The sequence below is a fragment of the Lepus europaeus genome, chromosome 10 (assembly GCF_033115175.1).
Source record: "Lepus europaeus isolate LE1 chromosome 10, mLepTim1.pri, whole genome shotgun sequence".
Taxonomy (NCBI): Eukaryota; Metazoa; Chordata; class Mammalia; order Lagomorpha; family Leporidae; genus Lepus; species Lepus europaeus.
The window spans coordinates 55,131,621-55,153,307 of NC_084836.1; the positions used below are offsets into that span (position 1 = coordinate 55,131,621).

General features: G+C 43.6%; 1 protein-coding gene across 4 annotated transcripts in view; it reads right to left on the reverse strand.

Annotated features, from left to right (window-relative positions):
* Window positions 1-21,057, reverse strand: part of IRAK3 (interleukin 1 receptor associated kinase 3) — a 64,092-nt gene extending 43,035 nt beyond the window's left edge. Inside the window, exons 1-2 of one of the 4 annotated variants that reach the window (XM_062203285.1) lie at window positions 20,775-20,976; window positions 6,027-6,209 (exon numbers count right to left, since the gene is read on the reverse strand). In XM_062203285.1, coding sequence (XP_062059269.1) covers window positions 6,027-6,209; window positions 20,775-20,898 — 307 coding nt within the window. In that variant the 5' untranslated portion in view covers window positions 20,899-20,976. Of the gene's footprint in view, window positions 1-6,026; window positions 6,210-7,598; window positions 7,642-20,530; window positions 20,609-20,774 lie in introns of those variants that run through there. The other 3 variants (XM_062203287.1, XM_062203286.1, XM_062203284.1) reach the window with 3 other exon arrangements.
* Window positions 21,058-21,687: the final 630 nt, after the last annotated feature.

Here is a 21,687-nt window from a genome sequence, read left to right on the forward strand (position 1 = left end):
GTCCCGATTGGGGCACCAGATTCTGTCCCGGTTGCCCCTCTTCCAGGCCAGCTCTCTGCTGTAGCCCGGGAGTGCAGTGGAGGATGGCCCAAGTGCTTGGGCCCTGCACCCGCATGGGAGACCAGGAGAAGCACATGGTTCCTGGCTTCGGATCAGAATGGTGCGCTGGCCGCAGTGCGCCGGCCGCAGCGGTCATTGGAGGGTGAACCAACGGTAAAGGAAGACCTTTCTCTCTGTCTCCCTCTCTCACTGTCCACTCTGCCTGTTAAAAATAATAATAATAAGCCCATGAGGGTATTTCAGGCATGGAAAGCCAAGACACTGTGGCAAAAAATGACCTAAATGAAAGATCTCTGTGAGTGAGATCCCAGTGAAAGAAAGGACCATCAAAGAAGGAAGTACCTTTCTCTGAAGGGAGGAGAGAACTTCCACTTTGATTATGTCCTTGTCTAAATAAGGACAGAGTCTGTGAACTCAAGAGGCTTCTGTGGCCTTGGCAGCTCATGACAAGAGCCTCAGGTGATCACTGACATCATAAATAAGAGTGTCAATTGTTAAATTAACAACAAGAGTCACTGTGCACTTGCTCCCAATGTAGGATCTCTGTCCTTAATGTGTTATACTATGAAAATTAACAGTAAAAATAGTCTTCAAACAGCACTGTATACTTTGTGTGTCTGTGTGGGTACAAACTATTGAAATCTTTACTTAGTATAAAGTTGACCTTCTATAAATAAAGTTAATTAAAAACAAATCTTAGGCCAGCCCCGTGGCTCACTTGGTTAATCCTTTGCCTGAGATGCTGCAATCCCATGTGGGTGCCGGGTTATAGTCCTGGTTGCTCCTCTTCCAGTCCAGCTCTCTGCTGTGGCCCGGGAAGGCAGTGGAAAATGGCCCAAGTGCTTGGGCCCCTGCACCCGCATGGGAGACCAGGAGGAAGCACCTGGCTCCTGGCTTCGGATCAGCGCCGCGCCAGCCTTAGCGGCCATTTGGGGAGTGAACCAACAGAAGGAAGACCTTTCTCTCTGTCTCTCTCTCTCTGTCTATAACTCTATCTGTCAAATAAATTTTAAAAAAAGAATATTAATGAAGAATAGGATGGGAGAGGGAGTAGGAGATGGGATGATTTGCAGGTGAGATGGTGGATATGGGGGGAAGAACCGCTATAATCCAAAAGTTGTACTTTCAAAATTTATATTTATTAAATAAAAGTTTTCTATAAAAATGTTTATTTCATCTAATTTTCTATAGATTATGTTCTAATATTTATTATGCTTAGAAAACTAGCAAGAAAGCATAATCAGTTAATAACAAACCTCCATGAGTAACACTACAAACTAACAAGACCTGGAGCAGGCACTTAGGTTAAGATGCCTGCGTCCCATCTCAGAATACCTAGCTTTGATATGTCATGCTGGCTCTGGACTTTAGTTTCCTACTAATGCACACTTCTGAGGCAGAAGGTGATGGCTCAAGTAGTTAGGTCCCTGGCACCCAAATAGTAGAGAAGGATTGAGTTTCTGGTTCCGGCTTTGGAATATCCAGCCCTGGCTGTGTCAGCATTTGTGGAGCACAGGATTCTCTCTCTAGCTCTCTGTCTCTGACTTTCAAGTAAACAAATAAAACTTTAAAAAAAAAATACAAACATAGAGTCAAAAGTCCTCAAAACAACAGCATACCAAACACAGAAACGTGACAAAGATTAGATACTATGACCACAATTAACAGGATTTACCTCAGAATCCAAGATTTAATGTCCAAAAATTAATCAATGTAATACTCCACATTAATGGAATCAAAGATAAAAACCACATGTTCATCCAACAGATAGTGGAAAAGCATTTGACAAAATCCAACACCCTTGCATGATAATAATTTCGAAAACCCTTGGATCACAAGGAAATTTCTTTTTTTTTTTTTTTTAAGGGCAGTGATAGCCAGCCTGCCTTCTATGCTTTTTTTTTTTAAATTGAAAAAGTTTTTGAAAGGCAGAGTTAGAGAGAGGCAGAGACAGAGCCAGAGTGAGAGATCTTCCATCCCCTGGTTCACTCCCCAGATGGGCACCAACAGCCAGAGCTGGGACATCCGAAGCTAGGAGCTTCTTCCAGGTCACCCACGTAGATACAGGGGCCCGAGCATTTGGGCCATCTTTCACTACTTTCCCAAGCCGTAATAGACAGCTGGAATGGAAATGAAGCAGCCTGGTCTCAAACCAGCGCCCATATGAGATGCCAGCACTACAGGCAGTGGCTTTACCCATTACACCACAGTGCTAGCCCCACGAAGCAATTTCTTTAGTTTGATAGAAGGCATCTATGAAAGACCCACAGTTAACATCATACTTAAAGGTGAAAGACTAGATGTTTCCCCTTTTAAAATCAAGAACATTATATAGATGTCCAGTCCTGCCACTTCTCTTTAACATTATAGCAAATGTTATAGCCAGGGCAATCAGGCAAGAAAAAGAAATTGCAAACATTTTGAATCAGGTATTGCTATGTAGAAGAAGATCTGAAGTTTGGTTTCTGTAAGGGCCCTAAAAGTCAAAGACCTTAATGAAAAGAGAGAGATAGTATCTCATTGTCATAAAATGGGAGATTCAAAATGGGTAGAAAGTTGTACATGTATGTCACAACCGGGAAAGAACTGCTGATCTCTGGAATATAGATGCAAAACATGACACATAAGGACAATTCAGTTCTACCCTGAAATCTAAAGAATTTTATGGATGTGAAGAAGCCTCCCAATGGTAGCTATCTGAATGGCAGAAATAATATGGGGGAGGAAACGGATGAGAAAATCTAAATCCACAAAGTGACACCTGGAGGTTGGAATATGTAAGGTTAAAAAACTCTTCCAGGGGCCGGCGCTGTGGCATAGTGGGTAAAGCCGCCACCTGCAGTGCCAGCATCCCATGGATGCTTGTTCGAGTCCCGGCTGCTCTACTTCTGACCCAGCTCTATGCTACGGCCTGGGAAAGCAGTAGAAGATGGCCCAAGTCCTTGGGCCCCTGCACCCACATGGGAGACCCAGAAGAAGCTCCAGGCTCCTGGCTTCAGATCAGCACAGCTCTGACCATTGCAGCCATTGGGGAGTGAACCAGTGGATGGAAGACACTCTCTCTCTCTCTTTCTCTCTCTCTCTCTGCCTCTCTGTAACTCTGCCTTTCAAATAAATAAATAAATCTTTAAAAAAAATTCCTCCATGATGTCATGATGGGAGTGGGGGTGGGAAGATGGGTATGGGGGGAAGAAACACTATATTCCTAAAGCTGTACCTGTGAAATTTGTATTCGTTAAATAAAAGCTTTCTTAACAAAATTCCTCCAAAATAAAACCATCCCACTAAACAATAAAATTTCAAGCAGAAATAGGCAAAAATCAATTATCTGGATAACTGATGAATCTGTCTATGGCAACAGCAAAGAAAGACTAAATCTGTTTATGCATTTTCAGTTAGGAGCTTCAACTGCTAATTCAGCAAACAGCTTCCATAGGACACAACCTGTTCAGTAGACTGGTATGTCCAAGGAATCCACACATCTTACTTTAAATGATTTCCATAATGAATCTTTTCAAAATGATAATTTAATTCAAGGCATCAACTCAATAAATTACAATTAAAGAATGCTATTTTCTTCAGTAAAGGACAAAGAGTATAGCAGTATTTTCATCATCTCAGACTTAACCTCTTTCTGGAGGGCACTTCAAGAAAATTTATGAAAAAATGGAATTTAAAGATGTTTCTTTTGGTTCCAACAGTGTTTGAAATCCACATACTTGGCCAGCGCCGCAGCTCACTAGGCTAATCCTCTGTCTGCAGCGCCAGCAGCCCAGGTTCTAGTCCCGGTTGGGGCGCTGGATTCTGTCCCGGTTGCTCCTCTTCCAGTCCAGCTCTCTGCTGTGGCCCAGGAGTACAGTGGAGGATGGCCCAAGTGCTTGGGCCCTGCACCTGCATGGGAGACCAGGAGAAGCACCTGGCTCCTGGCTTCAGATCGGCGCGGTGCACCGGCCGCAGCGCTCTGGCCACAGCGGCCACTGGGGGGTGAACCAACGGAAAAGGAAGACCCTGTCTCTGTCTCACTGTCTAACTATGCCTGTAAAAAAAAAAAAAAAAAAAAAAAGACATCCACATACTTTTTATGAAAAAAATCATTCATAAATAATTTGAAAACCCCGCACATGCATGAATTTCAAAAATTTTGGCACCAAAATAAATTCATCTGTGAATTCAATTTTTCTAAAAACTTTTTGATGTGTCTTCATTCCAAGGCAGTCAATGATTATCTTCCCACCAATTAGCTAACCTCACAATGTAAAAAAAAAAAAAAAAGAAATCAACCTTGCATGTGCAACAGACTAAGAGAAGAATGTGAAATTTCTGTCTATTTAAAGTACAAATCATCCTCTGCTGCATAAACAAATGGAGAGTGTAAATATACTCTGAAATATATTCCAGAACACTGAAGTATAAAACATTGCCCATGAGTCCCATTAAATTGGTGTGAGTTTATATTGTGAACAGCAAGCCCTGTGGGTGGTTCGGTGGTTGGAAAAGGCTCAGATAATAAAATAGCGTTGAATATACAGTTCCCAGGGATTTGATCAGTCAGCTTTAAAGTCACACATTCTAATGCAGTAAACTAAGTCAAGAAATAATGTGCAAAAGACAAAAGAGATTAGCCAAATTATACAGTTAATATCATGATGGAAGCCTAGGAAGTAATATCCTGTTAATATGAAAAATCTACATAATAAAAATCAATCTGAAGGTACAGCTTTCTCATACAAATTTCTCAAGATTTCTTCTTTATATGTGCAAAGCTTATTTGGGTGTTAAGAAGAGACTTGTGTACACTAAATACAGTAACAAACAACAGGTGTGCAAATATACAGAATGAAGAATACATCTGGATTGGGATGAGCATTGGTCCAGCAGTTAAGACATCCCTTGAGACACCTGTGTTCCATACTGGAGTGCCTGTGGTCCAGTTCAGTCTCTGCTCTTAATTCCAGTTTCCTGTTAATGCAGACCCATGGAGGCATCAGGTGTTGGCTCAAGTACTTAGGTTCCTGCCACCTACATGGGAGACTGGGGTGGAATTCCTTGCTCCTGACTTTAGCTTGGTCCAAACCCCAGCTGTGGCAGACATTCAGGGAGTAAACCAGTGGATAGGAAAACATCTCTTCCTCTCAAAATAAATAAACTAAACAAATATTATATTACACATATATATATGGAAGAACCACAGGATAATGAATAAAAGATTTTCTATCTGAATAACCCTGAATCTACAACAAAAGGCTCACTCAAGATTATTATTGTTGAAGTGAATAAATCTCAGTGGAATAAATAGAACAGGTGATATTAAGAGTTTATTTTACTGAAAAAACAGAGAAGACTTTGTGAACTTTATCAGATTTTTCTAAATGTAAGTGATGACACAAAAACAAATAAGACAAATGGAAAGAATGAGCATGCTGGGGAGTAGATGGTCAGCAAGCAAGGTTGAGCTGTGGCTTAACAACAGCACTAAAAGCAAAATTCCAGGCTTGTTCTGGAGGTATCACTTGCACCAAGATAGAGGGAAGCCAATTACAGTTTTACTTCGAATCAAACAACAAGATAAAGGGTAGCATTATCTCTTCTTCATGTAGATATTCTGATTTTTTACTATGTTTAGGACTCAAAGTGTTTTAGAGTTGTTTCAGAAAGTTGATTCTATAGATTGCCAAAAATGAAATATTTTAAAAAGTAAAGTTGTAATGAACAGTTAAAAAAAAAGAAAGAAAGAAAACAAAAGTGTAAAGTGGTAGAAAGGACTCTGTTGAATTTTAGTCAATAAGGGGGGAAAGAATCACCAAAAAATGTGAAGTGGCAAGGTCCCCTCCGGATAAAAGTGATAGGTAAGGAATCACAGACCTCCCTTGACAAGTCAATGTCTGGATATAAAGCACTATTTACATTTACAAATCACAATTCCTTGAAGATGGACTTGGAGCCACATGATAAGAATAAGTGCTTACCATGGTTTGTAATTAAGTGGATAGCTCGATGATGTCCCATCTCCTGGAGAATCTGTAAAAGGTCTCCGATGGTCTTGTTTTTCTGTGCGCAGGACCAAAGTAACTCTCTTGTCCCACTTTTACCTTGGTCTACATATTTCTCAATAAGACGAACATCTAGCCAACTGTTTGAAAGCCGCTCCGCTGTGGAAATTGTAGTAGAAAGAAGCAAATATTTTATCTTTATTGGAATACTTCTTGTTGTGTGCCTTACGTTTTACTCAATTTTACTTGTAACTTTTTATTTTGAATTTATTTAGCATATACTCCTCATTCACTTTCCGTTAACATGAACATCATACTAACTAATGGTCAGAATCAGTGATAATTATACTACAAGACCATACTCTAATTTCATGAATTTTTCCATTAATGTACCTTTACTTTTTTAATACCCTAGCCAGTTTTCCATAATGCATTTAATCATTTCTTCTCCTTAATCTCCTCCAATCTCTGCTGGCTCCTCAGTCCTCCTTGTTTTTCAGGACAATGAAATGATACACTGTCCTTTTCAGAACATAATAATGTAAGGGGCCCATGATGCCAATGTCCTATCACTAGTAAGGTTTATCTGATTAAAGTGATGCCTGCACAACGCATCTACTATAACACCATCTCTCCCTTTACCATGATAACCATGCTAGGGCTTGGAACTATGTTGTGATTATGGAAATACTCTGCTTCTCCTCACATTGGCCCCAATAACATTTGCATCCATCAGTGGATCTCATTTATCACATTACTGTGGTATTTTCTTAATGATGACTTTCTATTTTCCTTCTATGTTCATTTAACTGTAACTCTTCTATAAGAAAGAATTATCATATCTCCCTTCCCCCCTTATTTTATTTATTTATTCACTTTTTCATTTATATAAGTATGGACTTATGGTTAGTGGTTTTATTCTGTAGGTTAAAGTTCAATACTAGGATTATTTGTTTTGTTGTTAAAATTGTTCTATCCTTGTCCACTTTGGTTGGCTCTTATGTTCTTTTAACAATTTTTTTTAATTCTTTTTTTAGCACTTCCTTATTTGCTTGCTATACAAGGTACTCTGGGTTCATTTTGTGTTTCCCCTTACGCAGCACTGTAATTATTTGTTCAAGGATTCTGGACTTCTTTATTGGACAACGGTACTGGATGTGATAGGGTTTCATTGCCTCTAGGCCCTTTAAATAAATGCACAGACACCAACCCCCTGCATCTGTATTTCTCAATCTCTGTGTACCCATATTAAAAACCAAGAGTTTATCCTGATACCTCTGATTCCAATCCAGTCATTCAGGCTGTGGTCTAGTCTTCCTTAATTTATTATTCCATTGTTGAATAGAAAGAAACTGCTCTTGCTATGGACAACATATTTACTTAATTCTACTAAACACACAGATAATTTTGGGAATTGCTAACCCACATCCCTGTGAAAAACACATGAACCAAATTAGAGCACAGTGATCCTTTTTGGCCTTAGCCCCCAAGCATCCAGTTAAGATGCAGTTTTCTGAAGTTACTGAAATTAATGCTTTTCTTCCTCACCTCCTTCAGGGTTATCACTCATTTGCAGTACACTTAGACTCAGCTGTTGATGCTTTCATGGAATGGTGTTTAAAATGTTTGCTTCACATTGCACTCATGTGCATTTTTGAGGAGGTAAAAGCTAGTATCTGGTAAGAAATGGAAAATATTTCACTAGTATCCTAGGTTTTTAATTGCTCAAAATTGGTGCATCTGAGTTATTTATGGTCTGATATAAGTATTTTAGAGCTGTACTGAACATACTTTAAAAAGTTCACAGAAAATGGAAGAAAACAGGTTTATTTTGATGCAAGAACATTTGGAAATCCTTATGCTAAGTTTCCAAAAAGTTCATGGAAATGTGTATTATGAAAAACTATGCATACATTTCAAAATTTATTTATGCTGAAGTAAACCTATCTTTTAATTGCATTTTCCACAAAATTGTAAAAATATCCTTGTTTACTATTGGTTGCTCTTCCCTGGCCTGGCAACTATATGAACACTGACTTTAAAACATTTCTTAGTTTCCAAGTTAACATTGCAATGAAAGCTTCCTAAATATTAAATTTCACCAAAGGGAAAGGTTAGGTTTCAACTGTTCATTTTAGAAAATTAATGGGATAATTTATGATTATTAGACATAATGCACCATACAGATTAGTAATAACAAGTATATGCATACTATGATAGGCTTTTTTTTTTTTTTGACAGGCAGAGTTAGAGAGAGATATAGAGAAAAGTCTTCCTTTTCTGTTGGTTCACCTCCCAGATGGCCGCCACGGCCGGCACACTGCACCGATCCGAAGCCAGGAGCCAGGTGCTTCCTCCTGGTCTCCTATGCAGGTGCAGGGCCCAAGCACTTGGGCCATCCTCCACTGCACTCCCGGGCCACAGCAAAGAGCTGGACTGGAAGAGGAGCAACTGGGACAGAATCCAGCGCCCCAACTGGGACTAGAACCCAGGGTGCCGGTGCCACAGACAGAGGATTAGCCAAGTGAGCTGTGGTACCGGCCGATAGGCTTATTTTTAAAATACAATAATTACTTCTATATTTTAAGAGTTCCCTAAAAAATTATTTATTTACTTGTTGAGTTTATTTGAAAGGCAGAGAGAGAGAGACAGAGATCTCCCATCCATTGGTTCACTTCCCAATGGCCTGCAACAGCTGGGGTAAGGTCAGGCTGAAGTCAGGAGCTGAGAATTCAATCCAAGCCTCGCACACAGGTAGCAGGACCCAGCTACTTGAGCCATCACCTGCTGCCTTCTAGGGGGTGCATTAGCTGAAAGCTGGAGCCAACAGAGGAGCTAAAACTGGAGCCCAGGCACTCAAATGTGGAACATGAACTTCCCAAGAGGCATCTTAACTCCTGTGCCAAACACTGGCACCCCTCTGTACTTTGAATATTTGCAGTAAGCCACATGCATGTGATTTATCAGGAGTGAAGAAGGAAGATGCTCTGGGCTATCGCAGTCAGGGAAGATAGTAAAGGTGACCTGACATCTGCTACCTCCATAACAGGGGTAGATGGGGGCAAGGTTTAACTAGGCAGAGGGAAGAGTGAAGGAAGTGGGATTGTTCCAGAAATGGGGAGAGGGAATGAGGGAACAGAGAGGGGGCCGGCGCCGTGGCTTAACAGGCTAATCCTCCGCCTTGCGGCGCCAGCACACCGGGTTCTAGTCCCGGTCGGGGCACCGATCCTGTCCCGGTTGCCCCTCTTCCAGGCCAGCTCTCTGCTGTGGCCAGGGAGTGCATTGGAGGATGGCCCAAGTCCTTGGGCCCTGCACCCTGTGGGAGACCAGGAGAAGCACCTGGCTCCTGGCTTCGGATCAGCGCAATGCGCCGGCCGCAGCGGCCATTGGAGGGTGAACCAACGGAAAAGGAAGACCTTTCTCTCTGTCTCCCTCTACTGTCCGCTCTGCCTGTCAAAAATTAAAAAAAAAAAAATTATTAAAAAAAAGAGAGAGAGAGAGAGAGAGAGAGAGAGGAGACCATCATGCTTAACGCAGAAGGTTCGTGTTAAAGAAAAGGAGAAGATGCCCCATGAAGTCTCCACATTACCTCTGTGTCTCCAGGAACATGCTTAGCATATAGTAGCTATTTACTGAATATCAGACACAGGTCTTGAACTTAAACTTCCTTCTGAAAGCAATGGGACCCAACTAAGATGTCCAAGAAAGTGATTTAAAAACAGAAGCTTTACATTTTGCAAGATCCATCTGGTAGCAGTAGCAGCAGGAATCTTGTATATAATATTTATACATTAAAAGGTGGACACATTTTATAACCCCCACGATTCTCATAGTAAGAAAGGAATAGTTTATTAACAGGATCCAGAGTTAACTTTTCATGTCCCATGCAGATGTCAGCTTTCCCACATAATTCCATTCCCCATTCTCTATTTTCCCTTTTTCTCAGTTTTGGAATTTCCCTCTCAAAAGTGCAGCAGGCGATGACCCCGTCCTTTCCCATCCCATGACTTAGCTCAGAAACCGCTAAGAGGCACTTGCCCTTAAGCACACTTCCGAGATTTGGCAGAGCAGGAAAACACAGATGCCAAGTGAGATGGGGCTTTTAGTTCCCTAACACTGACCAGAAGGCAAAGGCTTCTGAGTTTTCACTAAACACAAAAAAGGCAATATCAGGCAAAGTATTTTTGTAATAGTAAAAGTCCATGGTGAGAAACTGACCTGGCTAAGTTAAAATGGATACTGCCTGCACACATGGATTGCTTCCAGGACTAGAGACGAAATATGTTTTCTCTTTCTCTCACTGGTGATTCACAGTACAACCTTAATAGCTTTCCTCTAGTGATGATGCATTCTGAGTAGCAAAATCAGTAAGGAGCATTATTAACATCTATAAAATGTATAATTCTTTTAGATCCAATTCTATAAAACAGCTCCAATTTTATGCAACAGGAATGCCAACTCTAACATGTTAATTACATTCTTTAATGTTTATAGTTTTCTCCAATTCTTGCTTACTTATTCCCTTCCAGAACACAAAACTTTGTTTATGCACAATAGAAATCAAATAAAAATAAAAATGAAAGTACTCAATGAGTAATTGTGTTGCTAAGGTTAAGAGCGTTCTCAACAGATAAATTAAGAAAAATATACTGTGTTAAACATTGTTTAAAACATTTTTTGGAAGGCAAGCCTTTTATTGAAAGACATCATGTCATTATGTAAACCAAAAAAGAAGTCTACCTGAGAAGTTCAGAAACCAGTTTATCTCAACATACTGGTTGCTTAATAATCGCTCAATGCACATAGGTTCCTGGATGCTGTTTTGAGAGTGTAGGGCTGTCTAGTAGTGCTAACCACTGGGGAATTCAGCTACAGAAATCACATCTCTGTATGCAAATATGTACTGAAGGGGTTTTTTAGAATAATGCAACACACCCCTATTTGGACTCTGAATTTGCCTATGACCACATGCTAAAACCCCTAGAAAATGAAGACTACATTCTAGCAAAGCTTGTTTTCAGACAGCACAATGGGGAGAACAAAGATACCCCTTTCCATTCTTTCTACAAAGCACACAAAGATACTAGGCAATTTTTCAGAAGGGTCTTGGAAGATAGTTTTGCTTCCAAAAAACTGAAATGAAATTCAAAAGAGTACATTAGCTTTACTCCTCAGACAAAATCATAAGCATTAACACCAATTAGTTCATAAATTTTACCAGAAATAATACTTGCTCGTACTTAAGCTTGTGTACTTTCTACCCCATACTCAAATAAGACTCATATTCCATATCGGGGGAGGCCTGTGCATTATTTCCCCAGTGTCCTCCATAGACCCACGTGAGGACCTACTGTTAACTACCTCTGGGACAGACCTCAGAGCGGCTCACCCTCAACACTGGCATTGCAGTCTACACCTCAAAAGCTGAGTAACGTCAGACCTAAGTGAAGATGAATACTATTTCCTCATGCATTCTTTATCCAGGCTTGTTGTCTGCCTGAAATTAGAAAATCCCTACAAGCAGAAACCACAACAGTGCCTCTAGTACAGTGCTCTGTCTATGATTCTGCCCAACAAGGTTTTGGATGTTTAACAGATGTCTGCTTGCTCACTAACTTATCCAAAATGCAGATATTTATCCAATTCTCTCAATGAGAGCAGGAAATAATAAGGCAAGTAAAAATTCCTGCCCTCATTGTGAAGTTTTTTTTTTTTTCTTTATTTGACAGGTAGAGTTATAGACAGTGAGAGAAAGAGAGAAAGGTCTTCCTTCCATTGGTTCACTACCTAAATGGTCACCATGGCCGGCACTGCGCTGATCTGAAGAAAGGAGCCAGGTGCATCTTCCTGGTCTCCCATGTGGGTACAGGTGCCCAAGCACTTGGGCCATCCTCCACTGCCCTCCCAGGTTACAGCAGAGAGCTGGACTAGAAAACCCGGCACCCATGGGATGCCGGCGCTGCAGGCGGAGGATTAACCAAGTGAGCCACAGCACCGACCCAAGTTTTAAGTAATTAATTCAAACTGTAGGTTAGTTTAGATTAAGTACATTTAGAGTTAAGACTTAACAGTGTGTGATAGTTATGCAGTATGTTAAGGTTAAGTTTTAGCGATGTAAAATATGGGGTGATATATTGAAGTCAAGCTGAATCTTGGTCTCAGGGGCTTTTAGGACCTGTTGAGAGAACCGCAGTTCATCCATGACAGGCTTCGTTTTGAGCCAAAAAAAAAAAAGACAGGCCCAAGGGTATTGGTGTGAAACTATTCCTGGAATTTAGATTCTTCCACTTTCCTGTGTGAGGCCTAGCCCCTGAGTTGCTCAAATGCATCAATAAAATGCATAAATTTAGGTAATTGCCATATAGGGAATAAGGAACTCGCCTACGTGTGTAGTGACGTGTGTACTTGTTTACTCGAGTGTATGAAAATGCTGGGAAGGGGAGAGACGGGGCTTCTCACCTTAGCACTGCGCTGTATGCCAGCAAGAGCCCCAGCTAGCTGTGAATAAATCCTCTTGCTGTTGCATCCAGCCTGCCTTTTGGGGGTTGTTTTGGAGAGGGTCTCCGATCCGGACTCAACATCATGAAGCTTATTTCTATATGGGCAATAAACACACGCTCACACAAACAAGCATGCGCACACACACACAGGCACACACTCAAATGTATGAAGTATGAGAGAGTTGCTAAGTTGTATAGAGAACAAAAATACGGGTAATAAAGGAATGGGAGGGTGCCAACTTTTAAAAAGCAGTCATGGTAGATAATACTTGTAGTTAAGCAAAAACATGAAGGAAGTGAAGAAGCATAGTTCAAAGTGACCTACAGAAAAATACTCCTTGCATGTTCAAGGAGGATAATGTGGCTGGAGTTGAGCAAACAAGAGGGAAAAGAAAGTGGGGGTAAAAAAAAAAAAAGCCATGTAGGGGCCAGTGCTGTGGCATAATGGGCTGAAGCCTCCGCCTGTGGCACCCATTCTAGTCCCAGCTGCTCCTCTTCCAATCCAGCCCTCTGCTGTGGCCTGGGAAAGCAGTAGAGAATGGGCCAAGTGCTTGGGCCCCTGCGCCCATGTGGGAGACCCAGAAGAAACTCTTGGCTCCTGGCTTCAGATCAGCCCAACCGTGGCCACTGCAGCTATTTGGGGAGTGAACCAGCAGATAGAAGACCTCTCTTTCTCTCCCTCTCTGTCTGTAACATTACCTCTCAAATAAAAAAAAAAAAAAAGTCATGTAAGATTTCAGTGTTCGCTTTTTAAAAAAAAAAATATTTATTGGAGAGATGGGGCGGGGGAAAGAGAGAGAGAGAGAGAGGGAAGTGACAGAGCTGTCCCATCTGCTGGTCACTCCCCAATGCCTCTGATGAACCAAACTGGGCCAGGGTCAGAGCCAGAGCCAGAGCCAGAAACCAGGAACAGAATCTAGGTATTTGACATCAGTGGCAGGAACCAAATTACTTGGGCTACTACCACTGCCTCCCAGGGCCTGCACTGGCACAAAGCCGGAGTCAGGGGTAGGGGGTCTACAATCAAATTGAAGCACTCTGATATGGGACATAGGCTTCCTAACCATTAGGTTAATGTCTGCCTCCAGTGTCTACGTTTGAAATCAAGCTGCTATACAGCATCTCTGATGTAGATACCAGATACTATTAGGCCCTAGCCTCTCTTCTTATATTAAAATTTCTTTGCAAATCAACCTCTTATTAAGTTAACTCGATAAACTGAGGGAGTGGCACAGTGGGCTCCACAGGGTCCCTGATCACAAAACTTATGAAGTCATTTATTTCCTCTGTAGCTAAAATTTTGATGTTTGATCTTATCTTGAGGGTTTTTCCAGAAACTGCAGGCCCTGGGCATTGAGTAACTTCCACCTGACTGAATCACAGTTTGCCATCATCAAAATCTGCCCTCTCTCCCCCAAAATGATGTCATTAACCAATCAAAGGAGGGCCACAAGCTCTGTGGGCCAACCAGAGACTGGCACGTGAGATGAACGTGCACCTCTAAATCCCAACTTTAGTTTGTTTGAGCCTTTACACCAAGCCTCTCAAGGAGCCCAAGAATTAAGTGATTTGCTCTGGGCTCTGCTAATAAACACACATTTTTCTCCCAACCACCCTGATGTCAGTGTTTGGCTTGCTGTGCTTCAGGCAAGCAGACCCAGGTATGGGGCCTCCACAACACCTGTGGTGAGATGGGGAGCTAGTAGAGGGTTCTAAATAGTGAAATAATATACTTAATGTGTTTAACAGGCTCACTGATGGCTGTGTTGTAAAGAAACACAAAGCACAGATGTTTGGTATAGCAGTGAGGATGCCATTTGGGATACCCACATTCCATATCAGAGTGCTTAGATTTGAGTCCTGGCTCAGCTTCCAATTCTGGCTTCCTCCTAAGGCAGACCCCAGGAAGTAGCAGGTGATGCCTCCATTCTGACCCAATCCCAGCTGCTGCGGACATTTGGGGAGTGAACCAGTGGATAGGAGATCTTGAGATCTCTCTCTCTCTCCCTCCCCCTCCAAATAAAGTAAATATTAAAAAAAGAAGAAGGAAAGACACTTAAGACGGGCAAGAGCAGTAGCAGGGCATCCAGTTAGGAGATTGCTAGAATAATCCAGGTAGAATCTGATGGTGATTTGCACCAGGATGGCTGTGGTAACAGTGGTAGAAGCGGTCAGATGATGAGATAAGAGCCTGAGGGCAGAGTCAGCAGCATCCTTTGCTAAGAGATGGGATGCGGTTTGTGAGAGAAGGTGAGAAATTACAAGAGACTCATATTTTTGTCCTGAACAAAGGAAGGTGTTGCCATTTAATTTCAGATATTTTTTTTTTGCAGAGGGTGCAATGCTGGAGATGTCTGTTCAGCAGGCAATTACATGGTTGTTGCTGACATTCAAGAGAGAGACTCAGGTTAGAAATTTGGGAGATATTAGCATAAAGATGGAATTTATACAAGGTAGAAACTATAGTGAATAAACAGAAGAGATGGAGTCTGTGGACTAAGCCCAGGGACATTGCAAAAAGACAGGAATCTGTGAGCAGAAAACAAAGAGTTTATGTTTTAGAAGTAGAAGTGCTTTAAGGCAGAAGGAGTGGTCAGCTGTATCAAGAGATAAAGACTGAGTATTGATCACTGGATTTAGTCATAGTGACCTCTGACGAGAGGAATCCCAAGGGGAACACAGATACAGGGTGGAGGCTTAGAGTAGCAGTGAGAACACAGGTAGATGGGAAAAACAGAGTGCGCACAAAAATAGGTGTTACTGCACCTTCAGGGATGGGAAACACATTTCTCTACTCCTCAAGTGGACACTGTGCAGTAATTTCCTTCCAAAGAGTAAAATATGGGTTGGTAGAGGGAATAATTGTGCAGTATAGACACCTCAGAGACACTATCTCAGCTACAGCTAATATCAACAGTGGTAATTCATGTACATGCTACATACACTGATATTATAGGATGAAAATGCACTTCATGCCTATGGTCTTCCTCCACAATCCATAACCTCAGTTTGGTCTCAACAAAAACAACAGGCAAATGTCAATTAAGGAACACTCAACAACAGTCAACAAGTACTGACCAGTACTCCTCAAAACTTTCAAGGTCAACAAAAAAAGAATCTGGAAACCACCACAGTCAAGAGGAGCTGGAGTATACATGACTAGTAAATGCAGTATTAGGGTGGGTGTTTGGTCCAGTGGTTAAGATACCTACATCCCACATGGGAATACATGGGCTCAATGCCCACTCTAGCTGCTGACTCCAGCTAATGCAGACCCTGGGAGGCGGCAATGATGGCTCATGTAGGAGACCTGAGTTCCCAGCTCCTGGCTGTTGTGAGCATTTGGAGATTGAATCAGCAAATGAGAGTTCTTTGTGTGTTTATCTGTCTCTTCCTCTCCATCTCTCTGTTTCTCAAGCAAATAAATTTTAAAACCAAATAAAAGAAGTGCAACGTGGTATCCTGGATGAAAACTTGTAATATAAAAGATGCCAGGTAAAAGATGAAGGAATGTGAATAATGTATCCGCAACAAACACACCCTACTACTGTAAGATGTTAATCATGGGAGAACCTGCGTACACAGCATATGGGAAAGATTTAGAGTCTAGAGAGGAAATCTCTGAACTACCTTCCAACTTTTTCAGTGAATTTAAAACAGTTCTAAACAACAAAGACCACTTAAAATGTAAAATAACAAAGGGAACATAGGCCTTGGAGTCTGCTTAAACTCCTAGTCTGTCATTCAGCAGACTGACTTAAGGCAAATTATTCAAGATCTCTCACGTCAGTTTCTCTACCTATAACATCTGAAAAGGAGGAGTAAATACGTTATTGAACTGTTGTAAGTCAGTTAGATCACTTGCGCAATTCACAGTGTCTGACACACAGTGAGCATGCAAGTGGAGGCAGCCATTATTATTACTGCTATCATTTTAAATTACTGCATATTCAAATGTACATTTAGTGTGATTTTACATTTAATCTGTTTTAAATAATAATTTATATGATACTTTCCTTTGCTTTTTTGAGGAAAAAATAAGATCTGATGTAGTGCAAAGTGTCTGTAAAAATGGTTTCTCTCTCAGTGTTAAGTGTTGAGGTTTTACAGCGTAAGCTACTCCAATTTAAATAAATACCAATCTGTGTTAATTTAATGAAGTGAGTTATCAGCAGAGGTTCTGTATACACCTTATCATCTCTGTAAAGTAAATAACATTTTCCAATTTGGACTCCCACTTTCGCTATAAAGCCAAAAAGTCATCAAAGTCAACTGGATAACATGCTATCTTCAGATAACACTTTTCAATAACATACCTGACACAAGTGAGCTGAAGCGTAATATGCAGAATATGCTTAAAACAAAAAGAATTAAATACTGAAAGAATGTAATCAAAGAACTGTAATAGGCAGATGCTATGAAGAAGAGAAATCAGGCTGTGCATCAGATTCACTGGGAGAGCTGAGTAAAAAAAAATGAAAGACACCAGACAGTGGCCAAGAAGCTCCAGACCTGGGGCCTGGGCACATGTATATTTAAAAGATTGCATGGGGTGGGTATTTGGTGCAGTTCAGATGCCAGTTGGGACACTGGCATCCCATCTCAGAGTCCTGGGTTCAAGTCCTGGCTCCACTTCTGATTTAGCTTCCTGCTAATGCTTTTACTGAGAGACATCAGATGATGGCTCAAGTACTTGGGGCCCTGCCACCCATATGGTAGACCTGGACTGAATTCTCTAGCCCCTGGCTTGGAGCTGGCCTACCCCCAGCTGTTGCAGGCATTTGGGAGTAAATCAACGGATACAAGATTTCTCTGTCTCTGTCTCTCTGTCTTCCTCTCTCTGACATTCAAATAAATAATGTTTAAAATGGAGTAAAAGGCAATTGCACAGGTGATTCCAGTTTGGGAAGGACTGGCTTACATTATCCCCCACACACTGACCGTATAATGAAGGCTGCTATATGATCTGCCTTCGTCTGAGCTTCCTTTCTAACCATAGCCCGATACGCAACAGCATCAAGAATCATGATTGGCCTCAGAGAGTTGTGCCTATAACCATCACAGTTGTTTTCTATTTGGAGTTGTGGGCCGTATGTACCTTCAGGCGCCCAGCTGTCCTGAGCACAGAGGGGCCTGTCACTTTGGTTCAGTTCTCCATCATTCTCTCCTCCCTCATCAAAGGTTTTCCTTCTCCTTTTCCCTTCCCTTCTTTCTCCCTTGCCTACACCCACAGGCAAACTCAGCATGTTCACCCGGGGAAGCTGACCTTTACACCCTGAACTGGACCAGCCTGCCCTTCTTGCTGAACCAACAACTTGTGAAACCGCTGGTCAGTTCCAGCTATGTGGAGCAGGTGGTCAGTAGGTACAGCTCCCTGTATAATGAATACTAGCTGGAGAATCAAAGACTAAGCCTTCTGGATCCTTCCCCTAGAAGAGAATCAATATACAAAGTGACAATGGGCAGACTATATATAAAATAGAACTCTAGTCATAACACACATCAACCAGCCCAAGAAGCCAACCCACTATCTATAGTAACTCATCCAAGAAGTCAAACTGCTACCTGTAACAAGTCCAGGAAGCCAAACAATAATCCTTGTAGCAGTTGGCTCCAATCAGGATTAATAACCGACAGCTTCCTTAATCTTAAATTAATCTGTCAACTTCTAATTTAGGACCAATTGGATAAAGCCAAATATGTACTCCTTAACACTTTCCCATGCCAATAACCTGCAACCAGGCATACCCAAAGCTTTCCCATCCTCTGCCTGCCTTTTTAATCAGTCAAATGCTCAGTAACAGTGGCTGGCTGACCCGCTTTGAATAGCCTTTGCTTGTTCTCATTTATGTGATCTTCTTTTATTTCCACAACTAGGAAAACAAGGTGACCAGGGGCAGCTATACTTTAGCGAGGCTCTGAGGTGCAGCTGTAAAGAACAACACAGTGAGGGGATGTTTGAAGTGGCTGTGGTTAAGGGCACATGCCTGAATTGCCAGATTCAAGTCCTGGCCCTGCCACTTCCTGCAGTGTGAACCTAGGTGAGTTACCACAGTCTCCTAACCTATTATAACATGGGGAGAATAATAGCACCTGAATCGCTAGCAGGGTGATTGATGGGGTTATACGAGATAAGCCATGTAAAGCATGAGTGTCAAGGGGCCAGCACTGTGGTGTAGAAGGTTAAGCCTCTGCCTGCAGTGTTAGCATCCCATATGGGTGCCGGTTCAAGTTCTGGCTGCTCCACTTCAGATCCAGCTCCCTGCTAATACAACTATGAAGGCAGCAGAAAATGGCCCAAGTGCTTAGGGCCCTGCACCACTGTGGGAGATCCAGAAGAAGTTCCTGACTCCTGGTTTCAGCCTGGGCCATCCCTGGCTTCTGCACCCATTTGGGAAGTGAGCCAGCAGATAGAAGATAACTCTCTCAGGCCGGCGCCGAGGCTCAATAGGCTAATCCTCCGCCTGTGGCGCCAGCACACCGGGAACCCGGTCGGGGCGCCAGATTCTGTCCCGGTTGCCCCTCTTCCAGGCCAGCTCTCTGCTATGGCCCGGGAAGGCAGTGGAGAATGGCCCAAGTGCTTGGGCCCTGCACCCGCATGGGAGACCAGAAGAAGCACCTGGCTCCTGGCTTTGGATCAGCGTGATGCGCCAGCCACAGTGTGCCAGCCGCAGCGGCCATTGGAGGGTGAACCAACGGCAAAAAGGAAGACCTTTCTCTTTGTCTCTCTCTCTCTCTCACTATCCACTCTGCCTGTCAAAAATAAATAAATAAAAAGATAACTCTCTCCCCCCTTCTATCTCTACTTTTCAAATAAATAAATCTTTTTTTTAAAAAAAATGAGTGCCTGGATTACATTGCCAGGAAGAGAGAGAGGGAGGTGCTGGGAGGTGCTGCAATAGCTAGAGATAGGCCAGGCTGAAGTCAGGAGCTAGGAACTCAAGCAGGTCTCCTGGACATGGTTGTCAGGAGTACTTAGGCCATGACCTGCTGCCTTCCGGGATCTACATTAGCAGGAAGCTGGGATAGGGAGCCCGAGCAGGGACTCAAAGCCAGATATAGGAGGTGGGCTGCTTAACCACCTGGCTTCCTGCTGCTTAACCACTAGACTAACTGGCTTCCTGCCCCTTTCCGATGGCACAGATGTTCTTCCATTTTCATCACCTCTAGCAGCCTGCTTCACACACTGATGACACATACCTGGGTCCAGACAAAAAAATCTCCTTCCACAAATTCAGTAACTCTTGGAAATATATGGGTGCAAATACAGATCATGCCCTGATTCTTCTCAGAGAGATCTGATGGGTGAGGGGTCTTCTCCTTTAAATGCATACTGGAAATCTATGTTTTTCCAGAAAGCAGAGTAAGGTACACTTCTCTAAGATTTTTACTCCAGTGCTATAATTTCAAATTACAGAACTTAAAATAGATAAACAATCTTTATAAAGCTAGAGGCCATGGTAGGTGTTGCAGCACTGTGGGTTAGGCTGGCACTTGGATTCCAGCATCCCATATCAGAGTGCAGGTTGAGCCCCAGGTGCTCTGCTTCTGATCTAGCTCTTTGCTGATGCACCTGGGGGAAGCAGTGGATGATGGCAGAAGTACAAGAGCCCCCATCACCCACGTGAGAGATCTAGATGGAGTTTCTGGCACCTGTCTTAATCCTAGCCCAGCCCTGGGAGTGAACCAGCAGATGAAAGACCTCTCCCTCCCTCTCTCCCTCTCTCTCTCTCTTCTCTCCCTCTCTCTCTCTCTCTCGCTCCCTCTGTGACTCTGCCTCTAAAATAAATCTTTTTTTTTTTTTTGACAGGCAGAATGGACAGTGAGAGAGAGAGAGACAGACAGAAAGGTCTTCCTTTTCCGTTGGTTCACCCCTCAATGGCCGCTGCGGCCGCCGCACCGCACTGATTCGAAGCTAAGAGCCAGGTGCTTCCCCTGGTCTCCCATGCCGGGAACGGTTGGTAAACCTAGGAAGCTTACAGTTAGTTGGCTTGTCGTTCTCAAGCCTCAGCTCACTGGACGTTGGGCAGCGAGCCGCACAGTCTCTCTGAAAGAGAAGGGGGAGCTCACGTCTGGGTCTTCGGGAGTAACTGGGTCCTTCCCAGACATGGGACGGGGCAGGTGTCCCTGTCTCGAGCTCCGGGGGCCGCGCCAGCCCCAGGCGTCCAGGGCGGCGCTGAGCGCCGCTCCCCCCTCGCCCCGCCGCTGCCCAGGCCGCACTCACCCAGGCCGCGCCAGCCCAGCGCGCCGTCGCAGCTGTCCAGGACCGCGCACAGCTCGCCCAGCAGCGTGGGCGGCAGGTCGAAGAGCAGAGTGTGCGGCGACAGCGCGCCGCGGGCCCCTGCCATGGCTCGGCCGCCGGAGACCCGCGCGCGACGCCCGGGGCCCTCTGCACCGCCCGCCTGCGAGGCGCCGCTAGCCAACCACGGAAGTCCCGCTCCCACCACGGCGGCCGAGCCCTGGGAACACGCCGTGCCCGGGCCCTCGAAGGGGCGGGCCCCACATGACGCAGAGCACCGCTGCCTTTAGATGCCCCTGTAGGACGCTGGGCCGCCGCGGGGTCTGCCTGCCTCTGGCTCGCCTCTTCTCAGTGGTCCTTCGGTTGCCCTAGGTGTGGGAGAGGGGAGACAGCAGAGCTGGAGAGGGACTGTAAGTGCAGAACACAGGGAGAGCCTGCCACCCCCGTCTGCCTGCCCTGGCAGGGACGGCTGTAGGGTGTGTGAATTCGAGTTACCCACACTTGGGAAACCCAGGACGACCAGCACTCTGCACGTTTTGGTACACTTTCCTCCCAGGCTGTCCCGGAATTTAAACATGAAAAACTTGCGTAGGTGGCTTACTGGCAAAGGCAAGCAGAGCTACCAATAACAGCGAAACGAAAGCGAGCCCACCCACATCAGAGTAAACCCGGTCCCTTTCTCCTGGGGCAGCCCCTCCTCCTAGAGGCTCCGGTTTATTAACTTCTCTTCCTCTGGGGCTACCCTGATGAAATGGTGTTCCACCACGTTTTCCTTCCTCAAAGTGCTTCACAGACTTCCGTTTGCTTTCAACAAGGCGTTTGAGTAAAAGCGGACTGTTTTGAAATCGTCTGCTGTAACCCTGGGCATGATGCAACTGCTATGGACAACACAAGAGCT